Source organism: Haplochromis burtoni, unplaced genomic scaffold (genome assembly GCF_018398535.1).
Source record: "Haplochromis burtoni strain Fernald_Lab_line unplaced genomic scaffold, NCSU_Asbu1 Contig_93, whole genome shotgun sequence".
Lineage (NCBI taxonomy): Eukaryota > Metazoa > Chordata > Actinopteri > Cichliformes > Cichlidae > Haplochromis > Haplochromis burtoni.
Genome location: NW_024582454.1, coordinates 917,472 through 935,022, shown reverse-complemented (window position 1 = coordinate 935,022; position 17,551 = coordinate 917,472). Strand labels below are relative to the sequence as shown.

The 17,551-nt window shown below is 39.9% G+C and overlaps 1 protein-coding gene across 4 annotated transcripts in view; it reads left to right on the top strand.

Annotated features, from left to right (window-relative positions):
- The window catches only part of fam184ab (family with sequence similarity 184 member Ab), a 231,691-nt gene that overhangs the window by 160,934 nt on the left and 53,206 nt on the right, over positions 1-17,551 (top strand). For all 4 annotated transcript variants that reach the window (XM_014336205.2, XM_014336204.2, XM_014336208.2 and 1 more), the window contains exon 14: positions 4,533-4,745. In XM_014336205.2, the coding sequence (XP_014191691.1) occupies positions 4,533-4,745 (213 nt within the window). The remainder of the gene's footprint in view (positions 1-4,532; positions 4,746-17,551) is intronic.

The window sequence follows — 17,551 nt, the reverse complement described above, 5'->3', positions numbered from 1 at the left end:
ATGATATATGCGGGTAATTTTGCACTCAAACGCAGAGTTGGTAAAGCTTGAAAACCTCCGCTTTGAATCTCAGTGAAAAACCAAATTAAAAAGGGTCAGTGGCATCCACACCATCACTGTCACAATATCAGATTTTCACTTCATGATTATCAACTTCAGGATTAACAAGAAGAAGAATTTGGCTGCATGTGAATTTCATCTTTGACTTATGTTCACTGGTTTTTTTTGTTTCATTTTTGGCAAATAAAATGCACCAAAGTAAGATAATATTGAGGGGGAAATGTTATAATATTATGTCTAATATTATCATATACACTATAGCTCATGGCTGTATGACTGTACCTCAGGAGGTAAAGCAGGTCATCTGTTGGTGGTTCGATCCCTGGCTCCCACTAGTCTGCATGCCAAATATCCTTGATAAGATATTAACCCCAAGTTGCTCTCCAATGCATCCATCGGAGTATGAGTGTGAATGGTAGTTAGAAAGCACTTAAAAACATAGAAGACAGTAAATGGGTGAATGTGCCATGTTGTGTAGAGCTCTTTGAATACTCTGGGAGAGTAGAAAATATAAGAATCAGTCCATTTACCATTAAATAATACAGGGCTACACGTCTGAAACTTTGAATACAGTAAAGAACATAATAACAGCAGACTAGAAGCGAGCAGATGAGTGAAAACAGATCTTCCTTATTGAACTCATGCAAAAGCTTAATCAGTGTGGTTTTTAAGCCCAACCTCCATTATATGTGTCTATCTGACAACTGTGAGCAAGAAATTTCTCAAAAATGCCAGCTATAGCAAAAATGATACAAAATAATATATGTAAGATGTCAAATCTGTATTTCACTGTTTTACAAATCTTTTAGTAAATTTTATCAACAGCTCTCTCCAGTTTGGCATTTTCCCTGTTTCTTTTAAATGTGCTGTAATCACACTGTCACCCAATAAAACTTATATCTATTAGTAATTAATAATTGTACCATATCATAATCTAACTAAAGGCTTCATGACTCAGTAGGTTTAACAGGTCAGACACATTATTGCTTCTAATCGTATCTAAAGGGTCGAAGTTTTTTTATGTTTCAATTAGCAGTTTTAGATCCATTCAAATGCAAAATTCAATTGGGGGTTCCTCAAGGGTCAGTCCTTGGTCCATTACTGTTCAACTTTTACATGCTCCCACTTGGTACTGTCATAATATAGCCTCATATTCTTATAGCAATGACACGCAGTTGTACTTACCACTTCCCTCTTATGATCTAACCTCTGGTCATAAACCAATAAGCTGCATTGATGACTTGAAGTCCTGAATGTCTCAAAACTTTTTAGAACTGAACAGAGACAGGACAGAAATACTTGTGGTCCAAAATTTGTTCATATATATCATCCATTTCTCTAAAACACAGTGATCAAGTCACAAACCTTGGTGTCATTTTAAAAAGTGACCTCAGTTTTGATAACCACATCATTATAATTACCAGAACTGCTTTCTACAACTTAAAATGTATCTAAGATTAGAAAAATCTTCTCTAAAACTGACTCTGAGAAATTCGTTCATGCATTCAAATCAAGTAGGTTATATTATTGTGTGATGGACCGAGCAGTGAAGGAAACTTAGGCACAGGTTAAAGTCCAAAAAATGATTTTTTTATTTAACCCAAAAACCATAATTGGTTAACTCATGCAAAAAGAATCAAAACCTTGGGCCCATAAAAGAGGTCAAAATAACAAAACTCTACTCAAAGTTGACACCACTACTGATAACTCAAACAAACTGACCTAACTTAATGAGACAAAGGGGAAACTTAAATAGTGGCTGATCAGCCCACAAAAACAGGAGAAGGGGTAAAACACACAAAACCTAACTAAACCTAACATAATGAACTCCAATTCCCCCCCATGGTCCTGAGTTATGGCGTGAACCAATTTGTAGTCTTCCTTTAAAGCTCACTCCGCCCCTTTTCCACCTCTTGGCTCCTTAATCAAGGGACTGGAACAGCTGCAACTAAGGTAACTCAGAAAAGAAAAAATTAATCATACATAACAGTGTAAACTAAAATGTGCACACTTATTTTAGAATGCAGTGTTATGTGGATATGTGAATTAACTCTAAACCAAAACCAGTTATTTATTGTCCTGTAAATTAATTCTTATATTTAAAGAAAGAAATGTGAATGCAATGTTACTTATAAGCCTCTACACTAACATGGTGATATTACCACTGTGTGGCTGTAAGTGCAGCCATCACAATTGCAACGCTCTATTTGCAGGATTTCCCAAATGATCAACATCATCGACATCTTCAGCTTGTCCAAAATGCAGCAGCCAGAATCCTTATAGGTCACTGTTTTACCCGCAATTTACCTGCATTACCCCAGTAATGAAATGACTTCAATGGCTCTCAGCGCAATATAAAATGTTGATTAAATTGAGATCAACTAAATCTGTGTGTCAAACAGACTCCAAACCCTTCTATTCACAAAGGCCTACACTTAATATTTTTTGTTGTTGTTGTTTGTTATGTTTTGCAGTTTTCACTCCCTTAAGGCATTGTAAACTTTATTTTGGGAGGGAGGGGTCTTAATATTCATGTCTTAATATTTTGTATTAAGCAGATTTAGTTTTCATATAATGAAATGAGCTAAATAAATTAAAGTTGTCTTTGTTTTCTAGTGTATGGTTCTAGCTTTACAGGATTTATGGGAGAAACCCTGCTGACTTTATAATTGCAAGACATGCAAAATCACTGCCATCAGTCCAGGATTTACTCTCACTGTTGGCAATTTGTGATGACCTTCTTTTTTTACAGCTGGCACAAAACACAGTGAAACGAGGCACAGAAAGCTTAAAATGCCTGACATGACATGCAAAATGTCCCTAAAGTGATGGGCTGTCATTATAAAAGTGGCATTTCATGTTGGTTACATAATCACCAGGTGATAATTCAACTATTCAAAATTGCAGCAACAAAACACAAAACCTTTTACTCTTAGTAGATAAAACAAAAGACTTTCCACTCGCAGTTTAGTAAAGCAGGGCCCTGTTTTAACCTTAGTGGACATCAATGTTTGAAACAAGGATGCCAATGTGTATAAATGTAGGGAATGTGGAAACTGTTTAATACATTATGCAAGTTTTCACCTATTATACAACAACCCTCCCCACTAAGTCCACAATTTGCAAGCTATATGAGCAAGTAAATTTTAGATAATACAGGATCAGTGTGCAGCATATATAATCATATGTGCCTGCTAATAAAGATTTGCCACCATGCAAAAAAATGTGTGACTCATGTCTGAGTGATAATGTAATTTCCAAATTAGTGAAGCAGTTCCTGCGGCAAAGCTACTCTATTTAGATCACAGAGAGTCTTTCCTGTTGTGTTTACTATCTCAGAAACGATGATCTGCAAGTGGCTGCACAAGATGATGGATTTATCAACAACTTTCTCCGATTATGTTTGACAGTATTGTTGTATTTTTAATTAAAAGCTCAAAGCCGGATAATTCGTTCAGCTTTCACAGTCCATAGAGCGGAGTTGCACATTCAGGGTACAAATGCTCCTGTTTGTCTGTGAGATTTTTACCCTGAAACTTGTGTAAAGAGGTGTAGGGGTGTGATCACAATATTCTGAGAATGAGTCCATGAAAGTCAGAAGTCTTAACTGATTTTCATTTCACTATCACCAAAGCTACAATAATAGAAATTCAACAATGACCCCCTACATGAAATTTAGGTCAAGAAGAGGAAGAGAAGTTGTGTGTGTGCAAGAAGCACACCATCAGAGCACAACTTTCAGGGAGTAATATAGAAACCGCAGACCCACTACAAGCTGTCTGTGAGTGCATAAGAAGACGATCTTAAGGGTGAGACTGGCTAAATTACAATCAGCATTTTTGAATTTATAAAGCCTTTCTAAAAGATTTTCTGATCACATTCCAAACATCTGCTTTGTGAATGGATGGTTGCTTCTGTTTTAAGAACTGGGTTATTTTAAGTGATTTTATTGGCTCAGCCTACTTGACATTAAATTGTGTAGTAAGTAACTTATGGGCCTGTGACCTTAAATGAGTTTGATGCCCCTAAAGTTTACTGTCGATCTTCTTCATCGGGATTTCTGATTAGAATGTGTTTTTTGACCTGGCAGCAGTTGCATACAGTGCTGCCAGAGCAGCTTTTGCAAGGTCGTACTTATCTCAACACTTGAATTCAAAATCCTAAGCTGTCTAGACAGGTTAATTTTGTGAGTCACACTGCTGCCTGCTTTTAGTGCTATGTTCACAGCAAAAAGCTCTTTTGCTGGAGGCCTTTGTTTAAGGCAAATTGATTGCCAACCCCAACCTTCTACCTTTTTGTTATTCTGCCATGTAAAAATGCAGTTCCCTTGAGACAGCCTGAACTTGCACTTCCTGGACCACCTACATGATTTCTATCCAACTAATTATGTATGCAGAGGTCTAGAGGCAGCGGCTTCTTCAACTTTCTCACTGACAATCACTGCAATATGTATTGTTCTTATTATTGTGCAGATATCCTTGTTGAAGCAAAGTCTGGAGATGCAGCTGTCCCAGTCGCAGTCGTCGCTGCAGCAGCTACAGCACCAGTTCAGCCAGGAGAGGGAGCACCTGAGGATGCAGCTGGAGGAGCTGCAGACGGAGCATCAGAGGCGACAGCACCGTCTGCAGGAGGCCCACCGCTGCGCCATGCAGGACATGGAGCACACCAGGCAACGTGATTTGAAGGTAACATTAAAGTGACCCAAAAAGGCTGCTATAGAGCTTTTTTGTCAAAGGTTCATTTGGTTGGTTGCAGCTTTCCTAGTGGCGTCTTTGTGGTTCCCATTTGCTGTGGGATTCCCAAGTACTTGTAGCTGTCCTCAATTTCTGCAATATCGCCTTCTGGTAGTGCAATCCCCTTAGTTCTGACTACCTTGCCTCTCTTTGTTACCATCCGACCACACTTCCCCAGATCGACTGACATTCCAGTGTTGTTGCTGTAGATCCTCGTGGTGTGGATCAGTGAATCAGTGTCTCATTCACTCCTACATCTCATCCATGTAGAGGAGGTGGATGATGATGGCTCCATTCTGTAGCTGGTATCCGTAGCCAGTCTTGTCAGTGAGGTTCAGGCCTGTGCAGAACAGCAGTGGGGACAAAGCATCTCCTTGGTAGATCCTGCAGTTGATGGTGTCTTGTGCTATAGGCTTAAACTTGGCGCGACGCGGTGTTATTCGCCATATCCCCATTCAGTTCCTATCTATATCTATATCATCGATAGATAGGTCAAAAACAGAATAGAGAAGACATACATTTTGTGTGACTTTATCGGTCTCTCCCATTGTTGTGGAAGAACTTTGGTCCATTCTTCTTTCCAAGAAGTTTATAGGTGTTGAGGTTTACACGCTTTCATTTATACACAGCTCTTTTAAGGTCCCACCGCTGCAGGTTGAGCTCCCGCACTTGACCTGGCCATTGAAACACCTTGATTCCTTTACTTTTTGAGCCAATCTGTTATAGATTTTCTGCTGTGCTTGAATTGTCCTGTTGCATGAGTTTGGGCCAAGCTTGAGCTGTCACACAGGTAGCGTATACAGAGTTGTCTCAGTCAATGCTAAGTGTCCAAGTCCTGTGGCTGCAAAACAAGCCCATATCATCACCCCACTTTGGTCTTGTCTATCCAAAGCACTGAAGTCTTATAATTTGTTTAAATACAGCTTTCCAAGCTTAAGCCATGCTGCCAAGTTCTTTTTAGAGAGAAGAGGCTCCAAACAGGCCATACTTGTTCAGTCTTTTTCTAATTGTACTGTAGAGTCTGTGATGTAGCTCTTGGGTTTTTTGCTGTTTCTCTGACATTGGGGTGAATTTAGCACTGATTGAACAATTGTGGCATTTTGTTTACACAGCACCTGAAGCTCCAGTACAGCAAGGAGCAACATTTTCTGCTTTTAGAGATTTTCACACTTGCTGATAATCAATTTATCAAGTGCCTCTGATTAGCAGCTACTGGCTACTACTTGCCATCTTTATTTTTTTATAAAAGCAGTAAGAGTGTACTTAAGTTTTTAACAAGTACATAGAGTCCTCTGAAAACATTCTTTTTCTATGCCTGAAAGTTTTATCGATGGAAAGGAAATAAATCTAAAAATGTGTCATGAAGCAGTCTGACTGGCAAGATTTATACTGCAACACAGACTCGGGCCAAATCAGTACCATGAGCAGTAGACTGATCAGCCCAATAGACACATTTTGTTCATTGCAAATTACATGAAAATAATAGTTTATGTCCTATTTCAATCTTTTTGGATGGACAAGCTGCTAGACCTGCCACATTACAATCCCTTTGCACAACCCTGTGAAGACAAAGAGACCAATGATAACACACTGCAGAGCAAATAACTTTTTAATCGCTGCTGTTGTGTTTGCTGTTTGAAAGCTGAATTTGAAATTGATTTTGCTCCTGACAGAGAGTCTTTCCAGCTCAAATAGATCAATAGGCCTGCAGACAAATACAGAACTTCATACAAAATGTTGTTGGGAAGCGTGTACTGCTCTCGCTAATCAAAACAAAGGATGTGGGTGACATACGGAGAAATAAAACAGTAATTATAATAATACATCTCAGCGACCCTCGGGACCCCTACGTCTCTCTGCTCTGCATGGAGCATCAATCAGCAGTCATCAGTGAGCACTGTCCTCTGCACTCAATGTTCCCCAATCACCGAATACAGTGCATTATTATTTCTATTTAGTTCAAAAAGTGTGTTTTCTAAGACCACTGGGCCTTCTTCAGTTCTGAATTAGTTGGTTTATTATCTGGTTTATTAGCTCTAAGTGCTAAACCTTTAACCTAAATCTAAGCCTAAATTTAAACTTAATTCTAACTTTTACCCTAACTCAAACAGACTAACACAAGGGTGCTAAAAAGTGAGAGCTGGTCAAGATGTTCTACATGTTTTCATTTATCTGTCTTTGTTTTCCTGTGGCAGATGACTTTAGTGACTCAGTCATGTTCTTTGGATGAGTAATTCTCAACAAAACAGCAAATAACAATCTGCCCATTCTCCACAGCCACATTTTAATAGGACTGTTACACACACACATGTTCAGTGAGTGCATCCCTTCAGCTCACCACTTTATAAAAGAGTCGTTTTATGATTGCCTCTGTGTGACACCTCTCAATTATAGCTACAAAACTATCTAGGTTTATGTAGATTTCACTATGCCAGACAGGGTATTGCAAAAAGAAAAAAAGGATGGTGACATAGACAAGAGACCGAGGATGCAACACCATCAATCTCTGGGTGATCACTTTGCACAGGTCACGTGGTAGGATAGCTCTAAACAGTCATGGTCAGACCCAGACTGATGGCAGTCACTGACACAGACTAGCGAAGGTTTGTAAATACCTTACAATAACACAGAGAAGAACACAAAAATTTGCAAAATGTGAGCAAACACTTGGCAACAGTGGAAAGGAAAAGCTCCCTTTTAACAGGAAGAAATCTCCATCAGAACCAGGCTCAGGGAGGGGCAGCCATCTGCCTCGACCGGTTGTGGGTGAGGAGAGGAAGACGGAACAAAAGCACGCTGTGGAAGAGAGACAGAGGTTGTAGAAAATAGATACGAGTGGTTTAATTAACTCCATATGCAGCAGGAGTCCAAGACTACATCATTTTTACTCCTTAAAAAAACACCCGATGGGTTTTGCCATTACCCCCCCCCCCAGGCCGACAGTAGTCCTGCATTTCAGCATAATAAGAACTTTTAGTTTTTACATGTAAAATGTTGCATTCCTGAAAAGTTTCATGTAAATGGTTTAAACGACTACATGAACTGTGAGCTTACAGACTCCTGTTATCCTCTCAGCCAGTTAGAGATGCTCCTCAGGAGAAGTCTTACTTGACTTTTGAATGCAGTGGAGCCTTGTCAGAGTCAAGAGTAGAGTGGCAGTGACTTATCTCCATCATTACTCGCCCTGACTGACAGCAGACAGCCTCTGCATCAAGTAGCTCTACTGACAGCTCTGTGTTTCCTCTTTATAATGTCAAAAACATGCAAGTATAAACACAACATACCCTCTCCTCAAGGTGCCAAGAAAATGTTCTTCAGCACTAATCCGTCCATTTCACAGTCAAGGTCGATTTGGATCAGTTTTACATCACAATTCCAAATCCCGTCTCCGTCTTGGACGCTGTAATTGTATTAATACTTTAAGTAGAATGGAGGTCAGGAAGCAGCGTCCTTATGATGTCTTTCTGGCATTTCCCACAGTACACATTTGTATGAGACTGTGTGTGTGTGTGTGTGTGTGTGTGTGTGTGTGTGTGTGTGTGTGTGTGTGTGTGTGTGTGTGTGTGTGTGTGTAAATAATAGAAAACAGTGAGTCACACAGCTCTTATGAAATCGACAGTCTTCATTATTTCCCCGTAAACCGAACTGACTGCTGTAACAAACACGCTCCTCTCTGTTATCTTCATCTCCTCCTCCACTTGTTTCTCCTCTGATGCAAACGCACACAGCACTGGTACATATTTGCTCACTATACCCACAAAATTGACCACTTTTTTTGTTGCTCAGAGTACATCTTCCTCTGTCACAGATTTAGTTAATAAGCTGGGAAACCAAGTGTTAAAAGCTTTATGGAGGGCTTTTAAGGTGACGGGGTGTTTATGTTTCTGTCGGAGCGCAGGGAGAGAAAACTCAATTATCCCGTGTGGAGGCATTTGAAGGATGATTTGTGATTTGTGTGTGTGTGTGTGTGTGTGTGTGTGTGTGTGTGTGGTGTGTGTTGTGTGTTGTGTGTGTGGGTGGCGGGGTGGGGGGGGGGGGTTGTGATGAGAGGTACATTCATATTGTCTGGTGTTATCTCTTCACACTTCACAGGAAGTTATATCCAGGGAGTAATACATTTGTTCCAAATCCTTGCTGTATACGCACATACACACACATTCAAATAACCAAAGTTTGCTCCCAGACTCTCTGCAACAAAAAGCTGCAAATAGAAGCAGTGAATGAGCGTGAGGCAATTGACAGTATATGGAATTTCCTATCTTTTGTCTTAGTTATTTCTCCGATACTTACTTGCCTTCTTTTGTCTGCACGCTAAGGGGAAGAATGATTTCACCTTCAACAGTGGTGTTTTTTAAAAGGATGTGTAGATATTAATTCAAATAAATATTTAAAAAATTGCTGGCACCCACCATCCAGGCTGAAATATCACTGTCAGATGGATTGATGTTATTCGTTTTACTGACATAAATCCTTCCTGTTGATGCAGTCATGTAAAAAGGTTTTCACACAAGATATGAAGTCCTGAGAAAAGTAACACTAACTGCTTCAATAGGAATTTAGAGGGTTACATGTTAAACAGCCTCATTGGACTAGTCATGTGTCTCTAATCAAATGCACTTGATTGATTGATAATCAGCAAATGTGACCATCTCCGTAAAAGCAGAGGTTGTGACAGTCACAATCTTTCCAGCACTTTCAGCCCAAGTTTGGATCGTGTAGTGCATAGAGAAATAGCAAAAAATCCTAAAGCTACATCTCAGACTCAGACTTAAGCTGGTGTGTTAAATACTAAAGTTCATAATAAGCGTATCATTAGAAAAAGTCTGATCAACTATGACTTGTTTTAAAGGGTTGCCGGCAGAAGGCCTTGGACAGTATGGCTTAGGTTTGTATCTGAATAAACCACAAGACATCTGAACCAAAGCTCTTTGGATAGACACGACCAAGGTGGAGACAAATGCTTCACACCAGCTGTCAAGGACAGTGATGGAGGAGTGATGATCGGGGCTTGTTTTGCAGCCATGGGTCCTGGGTACCATGTAGTCGCTGAGCCAACCAGCTCCTCTTTATACCAAAGTATTGTAGAGCCAAATGTGAGGCCATCTGTCTAACAGCTAAAGCTTGGTCTACATTGAGTCACACCATAGGACAATAATTCCAAGCACAACAGCAAATCTACTACACTGACTGAGACTAAGTCCAGACCTCAACCTAATTGAAATCCTGTGGTGGGACCTTAGGTCAGCTGTGCATAAACAAGTGACCACAGTGGTTCTATAATTTACTGGCTCATTGGGTATACTTAGTTCACACAGGACTTGTAAGAGTACTGTGAAAATGTAAATTGTCGTGCCTGTGAATCAAGATTTTCTTCTAATTTGTGCATTACCTTGGAGATTGACCAGATATTTGACCATCACTCTGGGGGGTTTTTTGTTGGTGGTGGTGGTTTTGTTTAGTGCCATACAAGTGTTACCATCCATGGACACTTAAATTAGATAGTAAATTTTTTTTTAGACTTATTTGAACTTTAAATTTTACTGGTCACCACAACAGAAAACAGCATGCACCACTCAGTATTACTCCCATATTTTTTATCCAGAGTTGCCTCGGTAGAATGTTTCTGATTCGTGGTACTTATGTAGCGCTTTTCTACTCTTTCTGAGAGAATAGAAGTACTTCTGGACATCTCCCATCCACACAGCACTTTATTCTGCTGTTAACCTTCTTTTTTTTTTTCTTATCACACACACATTCCCACTCCAATGAATTCACCAGGGGCAATTTGGAGTTCTGTGTCTTTCCCAAGGACACTTCAAGAGATGGAGTGTATGAGCCAGGGATCACACCACTGACCATCTGACTAATAGATCACCTCCCTTCCTGTACAGCAGCAGCCCAGTCAGCAACAAAAATGTCGCTGGTACCATTTTGTTAATCATAAGGTCATCATGCACTCAAACAGTTCCTGCTTTTGTCAATTTTATGTTAAATGTCATGATTAATTACAGAACACACATAATGCTGTGTTGAAGAAGCATAGAAACTGACTTTTAAGGCAATAAACTCTTCTCATACATCAAGCGCATCAAGTGGGGTCGTTTTCTCTGGCTTCAATTCAATCAGATTTCTTTTTCCAGCCACGAGAGTTGCTTTTTTCTGCCATAATTCTTTATGTAGTGAAATAATTATCTATGAGGAATGCTGAAAGTTAGTGTGCACATGTTCAGACATCACCTGTGCTACTTTTCTCCTGATCTGATCTGACCTTCAAGTCCTGCATTAAAAAAAAAAAAAATCACCAAATCCCCTCAATCATCTCTGGAATAACGGCAGAGTGCAGTCATTTCCCACAGTCAAACGTTTTTACTAGTCAGGTGGTGTTCTCTGGTCAAAAAAGCTTTGAATAAGGTGAGCATTATTGTATTACAGCAGCTTCAGGGTTCAAACATGTTACCTGTCTTAAAACCCTTGTGTTGGCTGCAGGTTAGTTTAGGCATTAAGATTCTACTCAACAGTCTAAGATCTTGAATGCACATTAGACAGGCTTTTAAGCCACATCTCTTTCAGATGCCTCACTTTCTCCACCTGGGGACTCTCAGTGGTCTTCGGGGTCAGGATTCAGAATTGCACTAAAAGCAGCTGAATCAGTTTGCCACAAAACCTGAGGGTCAATGTTCTCAGTTCATGTCTTTGTATGTTTACCTGAAGCTCTTCTTCTTCGGTATCACCACTTTTACTTGTTAAATGGATTCAGCCACCAGAAAAGTAACAAATATTGACCGCTTGGTAATGGAAAGAAGATTGAAGAAGCAGGCCTTCACACACAAACAGCACAGAGAGACAAGACGGGGAGGAGGTGAATGTAACAACAGTTCGGTCAGTTTGTAATTAAAGGATTCACTGCAGTTAAGAGAAACTAATGCTCTCCTTTTAATTAAAGGAATAAAAGGTATGCTTTTAACTGACTCGGGGCACAAAAGCAACAATGATCAATACTGATGAATAAGATAGATTAGTGGCTTTTAAAACTCTTACAGGATTCGCTGCACATATGAACTCAGTGAAGGACATTAAGAATATCTATGATAATTAAAGGTTCTCCCAGATCTTAAAAAACTGCAGTGGTGCTACTTCAAAGTCAAACTGTAGAGCTTGTGTTTTGTGATGTGTTCAAGAGAAACAGAATACTTAGGCAAGGATTAGATGGATTAAATCAAGTCCTTAAGATTTGCTCAAGTCTCAAGTAAGGGCCAGTGGACCAACACCTAATCTTAAAAAGGAAGACAGGGAAAGAATGAGGCCCTAAATGGATTATTTGGAAATATAAAATTGAGTGTAGTGTTGTGTCTCATGTTGGACACGATAGTAAAGTAGGCTGCCATGATTTATCTGCAAGCCCCTTTGTTACCCTCCTCCGGCCTAGCTTCTCTTTTATATTTGAGTGAAAGAGGTCTTTGCTGCTTTTCCTTCTTGGGCCGGGCACTGAGCATATATAGGGTACATTTTTCAATCGAAATGCTTATTTGCACCACTTTATGTTGCCATAAAGTGATGCACACTTTTTGGCAGCATAAAGTGTGCACCACTTTTGTGTTGGAAGATTTCAGCTTACAACATCTTGAAGGTCACTTTGCATGTCTATTCTTTTATCTGTGCCAAGATTATACCAACCGCTTACTTCACTCATGGCGTCAGGTTAGCTACATAAAGGTCGACGAAACACAACCAGACAACAAAATAATAATCCTTGCAGTATGGTAAAATTGAAGAAAAAAAAGAGTCAAATTTACACCATAGAGTATTTTCAGAAAAGTTTATCCATGACCTTGATCCTTGAGGTTGAGGTAGCTGAGATTCAAACATGTCATAGATTTTTAGTAGATGCACCAATGGTATCAATTTGAAAAAGTTATGTTGCATCGTTCTCAATTTATCACATGTGAAAATCATGACTGAGGGGTTAAAAGTGCTGGAAACGGCAGTTCCTTCAGTCGCCACTTGAGGCAGGCTCAGAAAGTGAATGAGCACTCATAGACTCACATGTTAAAATGCCCCAATTTACAGCAGAAGCAAACATGTTTTCAAGTTAGTACAAAAATGGTTTTGGCTTCGGTGGATAGTTTGACATCAGCTGTTTAGCGAGTCAATTTGTTTTATAGTTCATTGGTCTGGATTAGGGATGGGTATCGTTTAGGTTTTATTCGATACCAGTACCAAACCGGTACTTTTTGAAACGGAACCGGTTCTTAAAGAATGGAGAACACACACTTTGTCCAAAAACCTCTCGTGTTCAGCTGTTTTTTTGTGAAAAGATAACAATGTTAGCCTTTTCTGCAGCTATAGGGGATTTATGGCATCACTCTTGGCTGGAAGCAGTGCTTAAACAATGGAAAAAACAAATTTTGTCCAAAAACCTCTCATGTTTAGCCGTTTTCCACTTTTTCTTTGGTCATTTTAGCCTTTTTGGCCAGGGTGAAGGGAGCATCTGCCATCAAACAAGAAGACAGCCGCAGCATGTAACTATGACGGTGTTTGCTAGTTCACCTTACATACATTAATTTAATAACGTGGTTAGCCTACTCAACGTAAATTACACACGAACAACATTAAGCGACTCACGCAGTGAAGAATGGCTGCTGCTGCCATCATCATCCTCATCATTCCTGCTACACTGGCAGGGCTAGGGGCCAGGACTCCACTATTCGGATTCTTGGGGGATGTTGCTAACTCCGGGTCGATAACAGCCACCACACCCACAGTAGATGTGCTCGGTGTGAGGTCTCGCAGCAAGCTATCAAATACGGTGCATTTCTCGGCTTTAAAAAAAAAAACCCGCTATGTGTCGCCAGGTGTTTCATCAGATTTGAGGTGTTACCTCCTTTGCACAGTATCACAGTATCACCTTAAAGCACTTGTTGCAGGCTGCTGAGTTTGCATCTTTTGCTGTGAAGTACAGCCAGACTTTGACCGCTTCACCTTGGGCATTTTTAATCTGTAGCTCTGCTCTAAAAGAACGTACGTACCTGGGCCCGCCTGCTATCCTCGGAAACGTAAAATGATTGGCTAGAATCTAAAGTGTATCTCAGCTCAGGAAAAACAAAGCACCGAAATGTGCGCTGCTTTTCGGTCTGGTTACTACCGTTTATGTCAGAATGGCACCAGATACCGGTACCCATCCCTAGTCTGGATACAGACTTTTATGTCCCTTGTTTGTGTGGTTGGTTTCTGTTTGGTAGATTTGGTAGAAAAAAGAAACTGTGGTGGCAACCAAAACATCAAATTTTAGGCATCAACATGTGAACTCCATACGCAGTGGATTAAATCACACTGGCTTCATTTATCATTGATACACTGACTGTGTTTGAGATTAATCAGAATAATGTTGCCTTTTATTAAGTTGCTGAGGATTGTTACGTTATCTTTTTAGGACTTAATGTGATTCTTCTGCTCTAAAGTGCAAATAGGAAAATTATGTAAAATATAAAGCAGCTTTTCATCGTGAGAAAACAGAGAGCCCTGTTATAGCAGATAAATGACTGAATCCACTATAAATAGCAGTTATTTCTTTTCTTTTTTCTTTCTGATGTCATTAATGCACTCTGCTGCTTTTGGTGCTTTTGAAGGGTTACCATAAAAACAGCATGGGAGCCCCGTCGAACACTGAATAACCAGGGCTGCTGTCCGCCAACTCAGAGCGAGCCTCATTTCAATATTCAAGCATCTCTTCAATCCATGTATCATTTCCCAAAGGCATTACACACTGCTGAATCAAAATGCAGATGTTTCTGTCAGCCTCATTTGAATATCATTTTAGATCATTCTTGCTGATGGATTGTGGTTTAAAATTTACAAAATGGCACCTGAACATTTCACTGACAAAGAAAAACGAGCTAAACTCAGTGTGAACCGTGGTGTGCTTTAATGCTTTGTGCAACAATGCAAATGAGATCTGAACGTCATCCAATATTTCACGACTGCTGATAGAAAAAGTATCAACGTTTTCCTTATTTATTGTCATGCTGGGTTAGTTATCTTGATACCATTTTAGACAAAGATGATTAGGTGGTTTGTCCAGAGTTGGAAAGAACACTTAACACTTTATATCGAGGTTCTTGATAAATTAAAAAGTCATTTGTATTGTTCTCATCTTTATTTTACATTTTTTGCCCTCATTGGTTTGAGCATTTTCTTGGGGCTTGACATCAAGACTGAAATTCTACTCTGAACATAGAGTGTTACCAAATGCATCTGGCAACCAAAAATCTAATCAGACAGTTAAGCATTTAAAAGTTTTATTAAGTTCAAGAGTTGGGTTTTAGAGAGACGCACTGGAGTTTCTCAGATTAGATGATGGACAGTTGAGCGAGCAACGTAGTCCATCTTTTTTATACTTCACTTAAGGGCTATGTGGTCTGTGATGGTTGTACGTGACACTGTGATAGGTAATGAATGTAGGGAGCAGTGGAAGAGACCCTGAAGAGGTGGAGGGCTTTTCTGGAAAGAAAAGGAATGGAAGTCAGTAAAAGTAAGACAAAATACTGAATGAAGAGGGAGACAGTTTGAAAGTGGATGGAGTAGAAGGTGAATGAGTTTAAATCCCTGGATTCAATTATCAAAAGCAACGGACAGTGCACAAGAGAGGTGAAGAAGAGAGTCCAGGCAGGATGGAGTGGGTGGAGATGAGTGTCAGAGGTGATTTATGACAAAAGGATAGTAAAGGAGGGAAATAGAAGGCAGAGTTGAAATTGTTAGGATTTTGACCAAGATTAGAAATCAGTGCATCAGAGGGACAGCTCAGGTTGAGTGTTTTGGAGACAAAGTTAGAGGTGACTCTAAGATAGTTTGGACATGTACAGAGGAGGGATAGTGGATATACTGGACAAAGGATGTTGAAGATGAAGCTGCCAGGCAGGAGGAAAAGAGGAAGACCTCAGAGGAGGTTTGTGGATGTCATGAAGGAGAACATGCAGAGGGTTGGTGTGACAGAGCAGGATGCTAGGAATAGGGTGAGATGGAGGCAGACAGTCCACTATGGTGATCCCTGCAGTTAAAGCCAAAAGAGGTAGTTTAGGTGGAGGCTACTTTCTGTAAATTAGAGGTATCATCATCATAAACACCTTTGTAAGCTTAGAAAAGCCTTGACAATGACTACTGTTAATCTCTAAAGAAGTCATATTGTACCAACTTATACCTGCATGCTGAAAAACAGCGCTTAAGTAGTACCCTGTGTGTGTAATCTCAGTGATAACTTTAGAGGACTGCTTTCTGGAAACAGAAATGAGGCTCCTGATAGATTGCAGAAACACTTTAATGGCCGTTTGACACAGAGACGTCAAATCCTGACAGCAACAGCAGCGCTGACTATTTCTCAAAGAAGTAAAAGCATGTTTCCTATAAACTGCTGCTAGAAAGGCACAAAGTGTGGATACTCACACATCAAAAACAGCCTTTTCCTGCCAGAGTAAACACTCAGCTGCCAGCAGCGTAACATTAGTAGGTCTTCACTGATGTTACGGTGTGTGTGTGTGTGTGTGTGTGTGTGTGTGTGTGTGTGTGTGTGTGTTTGTTTTGTGGCAACCCTCCAGTAAACAGTGCTAATGCATGATGCTAATGCTGTGTATGCTTGTCAGTTGTTTTTGCTAATAGTCAAATATGTTTTTCTGTTTAAACTGTTTAAGTTCTTGTTTGGAAACTAAAGTGGAAATCAAAGAGCTGAACGAAACAAAATGAACATATTTATTGTTTTATTAATTAAATAGTCGAGACTCTTGCTTTCAGATGCTGAATGTGACAAAACGTTTCCAGAAAAGCTGAAAATTGGAAGTGTACACAAAGACTGCCTCTGGTGCCTTTAGCCTAAATACTAATTAATGTCTTTGTGCCTGTTCCTTCTTCATAGCACGACAACAGCAAAATTATCAAAAGAATCTGATGGCACATCACTCAGTTTTTCTCTCTGTGTCAATATAAACAAGTTTTTTGAAGGGTTACCATAAATTAATTCCAGCAGGACATGATGTGAGCTCCAATCCTGGGAAATTGCCTGATACTCTTCTTAACATCCATTTGTCAGATCTTTCAGGATATATCCACAAGCTTCTTAGAAACCCACCTCTATCCCATCTCCAGATTTCCATGTTTGCATGCAGAAGGATGAAGAGCAGGGATGCGCCAATCCATTTTTATGCCTAATATCCCGACGGACACCTTAGCTTTGTGTATCTGCCATTAAAATAGTGATGTAATACCTAAGCAGTGTGACACAAACAGAAAACAAAGACTGTCTGCCTTCAAAGTGAAAGTTGGGTGTTTTGAAACATGCTGGTTGCACCAATAAAGCACGCCGTTCAGTGACGGTGAACACTTTAGTTCTGGTGTGCCGCACTTTTCCAAGTTCAGTAGCTAGTTGGCAAGTGTTTGCAGACAGGATGTTTTTTTTCTTGCAAACTAATGGCAACCAGAACGATCTTCCAGCATCCAAAGCAGATGGAAATATGCAGCAATATGAATATGAAGCACTTCTGGACAGGAACGGCAAACCTTCTAGGAAAAGTGTTTATGAGACTTGAAATATGACGGAGAAAACTGTCTGCGCGTTCTTTAATATCACATCTCCAGAGCAGAGTGACTTATAATTTTTTCTGACATTTCAAATGTAAGAAATGTAAGAAAATAGCGTGTGCACTATGATGCATTCAGACATAGAAGGTGACCCCGATTTGTGCAGTCTGCAGCATAAATAGTGTGTTTCTTGA